At 47.0% G+C, this 12,381-nt stretch overlaps 1 protein-coding gene across 1 annotated transcript in view; it reads right to left on the bottom strand.

The window, feature by feature from the left end:
* Positions 1-5,770: 5,770 nt before the first annotated feature.
* LOC130405115 (enolase 4-like) overlaps positions 5,771-12,381 on the bottom strand; it is a 12,805-nt gene continuing 6,194 nt past the window's right edge. The window contains exons 4-13 of the mRNA XM_056610099.1: positions 11,917-12,059; positions 11,653-11,819; positions 11,124-11,246; positions 10,636-10,713; positions 9,739-9,897; positions 9,101-9,226; positions 8,665-8,851; positions 7,858-7,919; positions 7,238-7,355; positions 5,771-5,985 (exon numbers count right to left, since the gene is read on the bottom strand). Coding sequence (XP_056466074.1) covers positions 5,909-5,985; positions 7,238-7,355; positions 7,858-7,919; positions 8,665-8,851; positions 9,101-9,226; positions 9,739-9,897; positions 10,636-10,713; positions 11,124-11,246; positions 11,653-11,819; positions 11,917-12,059 — 1,240 coding nt within the window. The 3' untranslated portion in view covers positions 5,771-5,908. The remainder of the gene's footprint in view (positions 5,986-7,237; positions 7,356-7,857; positions 7,920-8,664; positions 8,852-9,100; positions 9,227-9,738; positions 9,898-10,635; positions 10,714-11,123; positions 11,247-11,652; positions 11,820-11,916; positions 12,060-12,381) is intronic.

The following is a 12,381-nucleotide window of genomic DNA, read 5'->3' as shown; positions in this document are numbered from 1 at the left end:
CTTGAGTCCAGGCCACATAAAGAGCTTGAGTCCAGCCCCGGTGAAGGCTTCAGCGTTGCCGAGCCTCCCCCAGCTCTGAGCTCTAAACTTGGCCCTGTTCAATGCATCTCCTCCTCTGTCGTCCGAAAAATTCGTCTTCCGGCACCTTGACTGACTGCAGCAGCAATTACAGTGGAAGTCACACTCTTTAATTGTGTTTAATGGCAGACTTAGGCCGCCACAATAGGCCTCTCGGTGGACAAAGCACAGTCATCTGTGAATGGATTTCGGCAGACTTACAGGACTCCCAAATGAACGGTTGTCGCTTGGCCTTGGGTTTGGTTGTTTTTCTTCTCTCCATGGCGCAGTAACTATACTCATACGCCGGAGGAGCTCGGATAACGTGGTGAGAGTGAGCCCTACTCCACAGCCAAGCGCCTGACGAGATGAAGAGAGGGCTCACGTTATTGATTTATGTCATCGGCCTCTCCGTGTATCCTTATATCCTCCCATGTCAATGAGTGATCATTTTGCATTGGGCAAACACTATTCTGCGATCCAGCGGCCCTTCTGTGTTATAGAAGAACTTATCTGCACGAGGCTAAGCTACGCTAGTTTCCTTGTTAAGTCATTTTGTATTCTACTGAGGAATACTGATGAAGCTTTCATAAGGGATGAAGGGTATTTCTACCTCTGTAATAAGGGTATTTCTACAGTGGCTGGATTACACGTTGATTTGAAACCTTGGTAAACTTCCTCACTGCTCCTAATACTGGCAGACTTTCTGTGCGCCGTGACGCCATTGTGTTTCCTGTGCTCTAAGGAAGTGAGGTTACGGCAGCGGTACGCTGCTCCGTATGCCAGGGCCGCGGGTATAGACGCGCGGGGGGGGGGGGGGGGGATAGGATCGCCACTGATTGCCATGCAACATGTAATTATTTGCTACGCTTTTATTTTGCAAAGCCGCTGGCGGTGCGCGGCCTTGTTGGGCCGCCACAATGGCGGGTCTTCCATGTGGAGTGTTCCGGAGCCTTTATGGACCGGACAATTAGAGGGCTCTTTTTCTGCATGTTTGTGCAACACTTTAATTTGAACTATTTTCTTGTTTCGTTTTATTATTTTCAAAACAAAGTAATTGCCTGGTAGGGGGCCAGACGTGCTCTGAAAAAAGATGCTGCCTTTGTGTGTGTGTGTGTGTGTGTGTGTGTGTGTGTGTGTGTGTGTGTGTGTGTGTGTGTGTGTGTGTGTGTGTGTGTGTGTGTGTGTGTGTGTGTGTGTGTGTGTGTGTGTGTGTGTGTCTGTGCATGCACATGTTTACACAATTGATGTGAAGCCGCAGCACCCAACCAGGCTGATCAAAGTGAATCAAAAAAGAGCAGAAAGGCCTGTGTGTCTAACGAGGTTAATTGCAGCCATTTGGCCGGTTCTATATAAATATATAACTGTCACTTGTTAAATAATGAGCTCTCTTGTCAGGTCTTCCCAGCCACTGATCTGCATGAAAACAAACGCAGAGGGGATTGTATTGGTTTGACAATGGGAATAACAGACGAAGGCCTACGGTGTCACACAGGGAGAGGAAGATAGTAAATAAGAGACCTAACAAGAGGACAACCTCCCTGACAGGCTGAAGGCTGCCTGTGTAAGGCCACACCATTGTTCTGTGTGTGTGTGTGTGTGTGTGTGTGCGTGTGTGTGTGCGCAAGTGTATGGGTGTGTGTGTGTACTTGCGTGCGTTCATGTCATTGGGTGTATGCCTCTGTGTGCATTTGCGTGTGTGTTTGTGTGTGTGAGAGTGAGTGTGTTTGTGTGTGTGTGTCCTCTCCACTGTATCCATACAGCTGAGCTCCTTGTGTCTTCTCTGGTCTCTCCCAGGGCTGAGGAATGGACCTTTATACCTCCAGTCCTACACTCTCATAATTACTTCCTCCAGGAACACACACACACACACACCCACACACACACACACACACCCACCCACACACACACACACAATGACCGGCCTGTTTGTTGGGCCACATTGAAGAGCTCTGTGTCAGTGTGTGTGTGTGTGTGTGAGTGAGAGCGCGTATGTGTAAGACAGAGATTGGGTGTGTGTCTGTGAGAAAGGAAAGAATCTGTATGAGAGAGTGAGTGCGTGTAAAAGGGACATCAAATGTGTGGATGTCTTTGTGAGAGTGTGTGTGTGTGCGCATACGTGTGGGTGTGGCCTCCTATTATCTTCTCAGTCCACAAGTCTGCACCAGGACATTTCCCATTTCTCATAATAAAGCTCACACACATATGAGTCACACTGTTAAAGAGAAGATTTAAAGGAGACATATTATGGTGTTTTCCCAACAAGTAAACATAGAATATGAGTTCCAGAAAACATATTTTTGAAGCTCTTTGCTGGAAATAGCTTTTAGGAAAAAAAATCTCACCTACCGCCATTCCCCTCTGTTTCAGTCCCTTCAGAATGTGCCGTTTCTGGTGCCTGTAGCTTTAATGCAATTGAGTTTCTGCCCATTGACCAATGAGCTGTCAGAGTGAACCACAGCATGGAGGAAAGTGATTGTTGCCGTTTGCGGACTCCTTGAGCTCTTTATCTATATAATATAATATAATAATAATAATATTATATAATATATGTAAGAGATAATGCCCGACGAGGTGTCCATTAACAGGAATTATTGGACGACTCGGAGGCCTTAGAACAGTCCGACGCGCAGCGGAGGACGGTTGCCTCCGCAAAGTCCATTAATTCCTGATAATGGACACCTCTAAGGGCATTATCCCGCTTATACCATTGTCACTTGTCAAAGAAAATAAATTAAGACCATTCATTTATATTTTAATGCATTTTACAAACCATATATAAAGTTTTTCACAAGCCATAACTGTTTCCCTGGTAACGCCTGAGGGTCGGACTAATACCTGGAACAATCATTACCCTCCCGTAAGGTTCTTATGCAACGGAAACCATGTTCACTCCTCCATTAAATAGGAAGGACCTGCTACGACTTGGCAACAAGAGGTATTCTAGTCCGCCCAGCTATGAGCCAGAGAGCTAACGTTATGCATTGTACATATTTATAATTCGAAATTCGTCCCAGCCTTTATACCACAGATACTCTAGGGTCTATAGCATATAACCGCGTTGTCTGATTACAGTTTAATTCATTTTTCACCATTTACCAGCTTTCGTTTTGAAGCCGAATCACCGCGCCATTCGTTTCAATGGGAATCGCGACGGGCTATACTTTCAACTTAAAGTGTATATATTCATTATTTGAAATTCGTCCCAGCCTTTATACCACAGATACTATAGGGTCCATAGCATATAACCGTACAGTTTAATGCATTTTTCCCAATTTAAAAGCTCTCGTTTGGAAGGCTGAACAGACAATTTGACTGGAACTACTTAGCAGGTGTCCGTATATCAGGGGTTAATGCACACCCTGCAGCCAATCAGAATCGAGTATACCCCCAGACCGTGGTATAAAGGTATTTATCGATTATATCTAATATCACGGCCAAAAGCTATGTGCGCCTTGGATGGTATTATGAATCATAAAGACTGCGTCTGACGTCTCTTGTACTTCCACAACAAGTAAAGACTCGTAGTGGGGGTTATCTCGGCCATGGTTGAGATTTGGGGGAAAGGAACTTTGGCATTGACACTCTGGGGCCGGTTGCACCAACTGGGCGTAACTAAGCCTGGTCGTAACTGCTAAGTAGGTCTTAGTTACGACCTGGCGTTAGAATGGAACTAACGCCGGTTGCACCAACGGGACTTACGCCTGGTCTTAACTACGCCCGGTCTTAGCCATGCGGCCATGTGAATGTTCCATGGTATGCGCATATCACCGCGTTGCTAGGATACCTCGTGACAACAGCTGTTTACTATTTTATTTGACATGCTGTTGGACACCGAAATAAATAATTCATTCGTTCACTCATTGTCATTCATCAATTGTGTTAATGCCTAACAATAAAACACTGCAAACGAATATAATTAAAATATGTATTTGTAATGTCTGGTTTACGACGAGCAGGCATTTAGACGGGAATGTTTCTGTAGGAGAGATTTGTTTAATGTGTCGGCCTGTATAAAATATATAAACATAGTTAAAACAACATTCACAACTGATTATAAGTTGAGAACGGACTAATCGGCCAGCGATATCTTCCCGACAGGCAGTCGATCTGTGAACACTGATCATATCGCCGGCTGTGCTTTGAAATGCAGTTTAGCGAAGCGTTGCAAGGATGGTGGTAAAGCTGCATTGGATTGGATGTAATTGCTATAGAAACAGCCTGGAATTTCAACTCTACGCCTGCCCCTGACCAGGCGTAGGATTTACGCCTGGTCTTAATGAAAAGAACGCTAAGCCCAGTTGGTGCAACCGGCGTAACGGTTAGGTTGGACTTAGAACGCCAAGTTACGACCAGGCGTAGTTACGACCAGGCTTACGCCCAGTTGGTGCAACCGGCCCCTGAAGTCCATATTGTACCGCGACATGGAGGAGAAAGGGAATGTACTCCGGGAGTTGAGCTGCCGCCGAGCTCCCCGGGCCGGAGCTGCTGGACTGCCGCCGAAGGGAAGCTCAGCTTTCTCCTCCATGTCTCCTCCTCCGGCTGGGGGTACCATGGCGGCAGTCCGGCAGCTCCGATGGAGCTGCTCGTCCGCTGGTCCACAAAATCTAAGCTATGCTCTGTTTGGAGGGGGGTGGGGAAGTGGGAGGAAATATTCAAATGTGCCCCCTTCCTCCCTTCCTCCCCCTTCCTACGTAGGAGGGGGCACCAAAACTGACACGCTCGTTTGGTAACTGTAGGCGGGTACTTTCAGATATGCATATCTCACCCAAAAAATCATGTGGGTGAGATTCGAAGTTTGTATGCGTGTGGGAGCACGCAGGAAAAGTGTGGTTTTCATAATATGTCCCCTTTAAATATTGTCTGTCAATCAATTTGATCGTAGTCCTATTTTAACAATCTTAATTCTCTTTCTAACATACTCATCTCACTATATTTATTTCTAATTCTAGCCTTTTATATTTTATGAGTTCTGTCCATTTAATTGTATTACATTGTATCCACTTCACTCTAAATCAGTTATTTATATATATATATATATATATATATATATATATATATATATATATATATATGTATTCCAATAATACTTTCAACCGATTTATTTAATTATATGAATATTTAATAGTTATGTTTCAAAACTAATAATATATGCTATGTTAGGGGGAGGGTAGAAGGGGGGAGAGAGGGGAGTAAAAGAAGGCAGATAACAAATGGCCGACCACTTGTTCAGCACTCCCAGCCTGGGCCCCGGGAGAGCCTTTGATTGTCTGCAGTCATCAGCCGATGGCTCTGCACCTGCTGGGGCATCGATCATGTCTGTCTGTCTGTCTGCCTGTCTGCCTGTCTGCCTGCCTGCCTGCCTGCCTGCCTGCCTGCCTGCCTGCCTGCCTGCCTGCCTGCCTGCCTGCCTGCCTGCCTGTCTGTCTGTCTTTGTCTCTCTCTCTCTCTCTCTCTCTCTCTCTCTCTCTCTCTCTCCACAAGGCCAAGGTGCACACAGGTGTTCAACACACACTAATAAGTTGCTGTTAAGCACAGGTTTCTCGGCTCTTCGCTTGTATTTCACAGATCTTTGAAAAACCTGTTGTGTGTTTGTAAGTGTAAAATACATTAATTTCCTTCAGTCTCGACAGGGCATGTCGCAACCCAAAAAAATTGACTTGTTGGTATAATGAAATGCACTCGCATTTCTAAAAGGAGTGCTTGACCTACACTTGCACTTAACTGCATAACTACGGTACTTTCCTTGCACAAAACAAATAATAACATGTATTGAGAAATGGTGCATTTTAATAAGAATCTGGTGAAATGTCTTTTGTGCAAACACGTAAAAGGAGAAGACTCGTCCTTCTTAAACCTCCTCACTGATGCCTGCGTCTTCTATGTTAACTCCCACACACAGGGGAGCTGGCAGCGTGGTCCGGGACACTGCAGACAACAGACAAATACAGAATAATTAAGGGATGAACAAACATTTTTACAGCATACAAGTGATGGGGAGATGAGGGTTGAAGATGGCTGCACTGAGACCAGGGGGGGGTAGTTTCTCATATCCCCCCCCCCCCCCCCCTCCAGGCTCTCCTTACCCACTAACTCTAGGTCTCCCCTCTACCACCTCTCTCTGGGTCTCCCCTCCTCTACCCTCTGCCTCTGTCTGGGTCAAGTGTGTCTCCTCGACCCTCTTCCGACAGCTCTCTCTGGGTTTCTCTTCTCTCCTCTACCCTCTACCACCACCTCTCTCTGGGTCTCTTCCGGTCCATCCTGTCCCCTCAACCGTCAGCTCTGTCTGGGTCAACTGTGTCTTCTCTACCCTCTTCCTCCAGCTCTATCCGGCTCCCTCTCCTCTTCCCTCTCTCTTGGCCTCCTCTCTTCCAGTCCGTCTCTGTGTTCCAGTACTATCTGAAGTATTTATCTGTACTGAGAATGTTTCCCCCTCCCCCGCTCCCCACTGAACACAACCAACAAACAAATCAATAAATAGAGAATGAGTACTTTTCGCAAAACGTATTCAGCTGCTGGCTGATTGTCCCACAAAGATGAACTCCCCATTCAGAGATGGTCCAAAGGCCATGAATTTCTGTTTGTGTGTGTGTCTGTTTATAATTAGTTGGCCAATTAACAGATCCAAGGTATTTCCCCCTGGTCCATTCACACACACACACACACACACACACACACACACACACACACACACACACACACACACACACACACACACACACACACACACACACACACACACACACACACACACACACACACACACACACACACACACACACACACACACACACTTTTCTATGATTCATGACACGTTTTCCTTTCATGTTCCAACAGAGATGTGCCCTCCATAGATACAGGCTTTCACACCCCAAATATATCTGTCTGTCTGTCTGTCTGTCTGTCTGTCTGTCTGTCTGTCTGTCTGTCTGTCTGTCTGTCTGTCTGTCTGTCTGTCTGTCTGTCTGTCGACTTCCCTTGCCTCCTTCCTTCTCTCATTCTCCCTCTTTCCCTCCCCCCTCTGTCTCCCCATCTCCGTTCTCCCTCTATCTCCGCCTCTCTATCTATCTATCTTTGTCTAGCCTCCTTTTATATGTCAACGCTCAAATGGGGAAACACAAGGGGGAAGCGGGGCGGTGGAGGATGTGGAGGTGAGGGCAGTGAGCGAGTGGGCCCCTACCCAGGGTTCCCTGCTGCGCCAGCTCTTCTTCTATGGCAATCAGCCGGTTGTATTTAGCGAGCCTGTGTCCACCCTGCAGACCTCCCAGCCTGACGTAGGCCACGCCCAGCCCCACCGCCTCCACAGGAAGGAAGCACAATACACAGGTCACTGACATCACACTCAGCACAGGAAGTGAGCGCCAAGCCACTCAACCGTTTAAATGCTTATTTCTGTACCATAATGTCAGGGCACATGGAGGTAAAGTAGATTGTGTATAACCTATATCGATAAGACAGGACTAGGAGGAGGGGAGGACAGCTGAATCAATAGGAAAGGACTAGGAGAGGACAGTTGAAACAATATGACAGGACTAGGAAGAGGAGGAGAGGACAGATGAAACAATAGGACAGGACTAGGAGAGGACAGATGAAACAATAGGACCGGACTAGGACAGGACAGCTGAAACAATAGGACAGGACTAGGAAGAGGAGGAGAGGACAGCTGAAACAATAGGACAGGACTAGGAGAGGATAGCTGAAACAATAGGACAGGACTAGGACAGGACAGCTGAAACAATAGGACAGAACTAGGACAGGACTGCTGAAACAATATGACAGGACAAGTAGACAGAGACTCACTAGGTCTGAGAGACAGTCCTCGCCGCACGGCTCGCTGTGTGAGCTCGACAGGATCACTGCATCTGACACACACACACACACACACACACACACACACACACACACACACACACACACACACACACACACACACACACACACACACACACACACACACACACTCACCATCTCTTCAACCAATACCACGGCTACCACTATGGTTTGTAAAATCTGTTAAACACTTTTTGCAATTGAGTATTCTATTATTTGTGAACGGCCTGAGTACTAAACAGTTTTGATGCAGCCCACCGTTTTCTATGAACTCACCCCAACCTTACAGCTCAGTAAAACAGCAGCCTATTGACAGCACAGCACAAGCTATGAATAATACATCTGGTACATTAACGAATTATCGCCTCAAACTCACACTGTCGCTATGGAGCACCCCCTCTGCCCTTTAGCAGGGACACAGTCATATGAACACACACGTACACAAACAGGCACAAACATGCATTCAAACGAATACTCACACACACACACACATACAATACACGCTCATACACACTAATACACACACAATGACACAAACACACTCATACACGTATTGGGTGTATGTAGCTGTGTATAACACACATACAAATTCGAAAGGATTTTGATTTAAGGTCTGGAGGCAGATGTCCTTGCACTAAACGTGTTATGTTCAATTGTGTAGCTCTGCATGTTTTTCTTTTTCATGTTCCATGTTTTTATGATCCCATACCACACGCACACTGCACCACACAAACTAGCAAACACACACACACATGCACACACATACTAAGGACATACCAGGGTTTTCCATCATGATTCGAATGAGGTCGCTCACTTTGGTCCCATTCACCTGCTGCAGAACTTGACCTTTCACCCCTGGGAGGGCAGGGGGCGGGGCTCGAGATGCTGACAAACCACTCATGTCACAGAGCAGGGAGCAGGACGCTCCAATAACAGAGCTCAGCCTCTCCCATTGGTCGACGTCCTGATCAAAGAGAAAATACACACACAGTAGGTTAAATATGGTTCAATTAAAAGTAGACAATAACACTTGATTAGTATACACTGTATTAATGTAACAGTAGAAAATGGACATTACTGAACTACGTTTCGATGTATTTGGTTATTCTCTGGCTAAAAACACCTTCTGTTTCATATTGTTTCAGGTTTCAGGAAGAAACTCTATTAACAAGACGCATAGGGCCGGATGTGTTGGTGATGGGCGAGGGGGTACCTCCTTCCTGAGGGGCTGGATGAGGGCCGCCACGGCTGGGTACTTTAGGAGCAGAGCCTGGTACATATCCACCAGCTCATCTGGAGACTTGAGGCTCCCCGCGATCACCTCATACTTCCCCTTGGACTGAGGGGAGCAGGAACAGGACGTGAGTCTCTGCACATTGGTAAAACTATAGAATAAAAGCTCTTGATGAAATGATGTGGGCCTTATTTGTTCCTAAGGAGTTAGTTTGGAAAATGTAAAGACTTTGAGAAAGCACCAATATAACTCCCCGAGATATTGTCGCGATAACAGTGTCTAAATTAGATTTTATCCATGTCTCCAAACCCTTACCGCTCCTATTCTTGACATTTATTAATGTTTGCTTTTGTATGGAATTCACACAGTATACAAAATAATATTTTTTTATACTATTTATTAATTGAATTACCGGAAAACGTGTTGTTATATATATCATTATGGCTATATTCAATTAAGATTTTGGCAAACTCACCCAGCCATAATTGGAATACACATTTAAGATGCATTTAAAATAGCATTGCTGGTTACAACAGCCCGATTGCCTCCTTAAGTCACCATATCTGTATCTTACATCAACCAGACAACATGGCGGCGAGGGTTCGCGTTGATCTTACGTAGTCCATGAGCCGATCAGCCGCGCAGTTCAACCCCAGACGGATATCTTCGCCCGGTGTCAGCCCAAGGTTGCCGCACGCCTCCACCACGAGATCCAGTGCCTGCTCTGGCCGCTCGCACACCAGGACCGGCGCGCCCGCCTCGCTCATTGGGCCCGCCTGCGTGGGCTGCTGGGGAATAAAAGGCCCATCTATTTAACCTCTCCAATGTCACCGCTCGTCCTCCACAACTTTACCGCCGTGTTGAGGATGTATAGGTAGAAAAGGTGTGCGTGGGGTATGTCTGAGAGCTAATTATTCCCATGAACGATAACAACGTGTAGCTTTGGATGGAGAGGGAGCTGCCGTCCCTCCCGAGGTTATTAAGACTGTGAGTGCGCCGCGTTCTCCTTCACCACTCTCTTCACCACAGAATGGAGAAGGAGGAGAAGGTCTAAGCAATACTATTCACTGAAGGTGAGGGGAGGTGACCTCTGCTGGCTTCCATGGTGTCAGGGTAACCTTGCAGGGCAACTAGGCTTTCGAGGGGATTTGAAGTTGCTGTGCAATGGACATGTTTGACACCTTAGCCCAGCTCAGTGCTTTTTTTTTTGCCTCCATACACAAGTCGACTGCATTCAGCTGGGTTCTCGAGAAAGAGATCTGAAGATCCCAACTGAAAGCGGTCGACTGGCGGATGGAGGTTCCTTCCAGCATTCTTTGAGAACCCAGAAAAAGCTGGTTGACTTCAGGAGGGAGGTTCCTCCAGGCTGCTAAGAGAACCCAACCAAATGCGGCCCACTTTCGGACGGAGGTTCCCCCAAATATTATCAGAGAGCCAAACTGAACTCATTCCATCGCCGAACTGCTCATCTGTGCTTCCCCAGCCCTACGCGAGTGAAAGCGTTGGCAGATGACCCTCACCCCGGCTTTTGACGTACTGCTATTCATTATTCTCATCAACTCTTCGTGGATCTGGAGGGCCATGGAAATCACCTGTTCAAGGAGAGATTCAATGAGTTTCACGTGAACAATACAACCAACCACTAACATAGCATCCACCCACAGTGGACAGCGGCGCCTCCTCTGTTGAAACATGGAACTTCTGCCAATGGTTTGGCTCAAACTATTCGGTTGCCACTTATACTATAGCCAATCGACAGCAGGTCATCGCCTTACGTTTGCTGCGTGTATGTTTACCGTCCCTGTAGGGATGACTTCAGTGTTAACCTTGGCGGTAAACACATTGAAACTGAATCAAAACCCAATGCAACATGGCAACCACAAAAGGTGGATCTATGTTGTCGTGTGGCTGCAAGGCGTGTCATTGAAAATGGCAGAACATTCACGTATGGTGACAAAAGCTATGGGTGAAGACGAGGACAAAGAGAGAGATGCTGGAGTACTTGTGCGACGCGTTGTCCTGGTCTGGGGATGAGGATGACTTCCTCCAACAAGTTCAGTTTGCCTGGAGAGGATTTACCGCAGCTCAGCAACGTCACCAAGGGCACTGGTACCCGGAACTCACTCTGTTTAAAGGCACACAGCGTCGTTCACTACATTCAGCCGGTCCCTCTTACTTGTTCTGTGTTTATACATGTATGATCACACATGCACATGCACGGTTTGTTAAGCACAGAACAAATACACGATGCACACATGTATGTGTGCATCATGTATTTGTTCTGTGCCTGTGTCTGTGTCACTTATGTTAAATGTGCACTGGTTATGGTGTTGAACCCCTAGCCATAAGATTATGGGTTGGAACCCCCATGGTCGTGACTAAGACACCACAACGACCACCTGCTCCTCAATGCAATACCTAAATTGTGTCTTAATGTAACGTCACTTGGGATCAAAGCGTCTGCTAAATGTGTTTAACCGGGGTATGGCATACATGAACAGTGCTGCTCGGGGGCCTCCTCTCTGACCCACCTGACTTCTCAGGGCGAGGATGTGTTTGTAGAGAGGGACGTCCCGTATCAGTGCCCCACTTTTAGCCACGGCCAGGGACACGGCACCCACGGCCAGGCTGCCAGGGACCTCCGGCTCTGGTGGCACGCACGGAGGGATGAGCTTCTCTGCACTGGCGCCCTTTGTAGCTGGAACAACGTAGTTGCATATGTATCAATAAATAATATATATCACTGGTATGGACCTCCAGGAACAGTGTGGTGCAAGTGTAATGGGTGGTGCTACCTGTCTCCCCAGCCTTCTTGCCTTTGCTGGAGACAGGTGGAGGTGGTGGTGGTGGAAGAGCCTCTTCCTCCGCCTCCTTGTTTTTCTCCTCCTGCGACCTCCTGGTCTCCTTGTCCTCCTGGTGACGTGCTGAGAAGAAGTCACTGTCCGAAACACACAGAACACGTTGACCTTGGGGAACCCCACAAACGCATGGAGCCATCTCTTCAGAGAACCCCTTTGGTCTTCAGATTACTGTTTGACCTTGACCTTCAGAGAACCCCTTTGGTCTTCAGATGACTGTTTGACCTTGACCTTCAGAGAACCCTTTGATCTTCAGAGAACTGTTTGACCGTGACCTTCAACCAGCCCGTTGATCTTCAGTAAACAGTTTGACCTTGACCTTGACCTCACAACATAATTTTCCATTCAGGATCTAAAAGCACATACATCAACTAGCGCCATGGTAAACACGCAACGGGCTAA

This window comes from Gadus chalcogrammus, chromosome 15 (assembly GCF_026213295.1).
Source record: "Gadus chalcogrammus isolate NIFS_2021 chromosome 15, NIFS_Gcha_1.0, whole genome shotgun sequence".
Taxonomy (NCBI): Eukaryota; Metazoa; Chordata; class Actinopteri; order Gadiformes; family Gadidae; genus Gadus; species Gadus chalcogrammus.
Note: the sequence above shows the minus strand (reverse complement) of the source record. Positions and strands in the feature narration are given on the sequence as shown.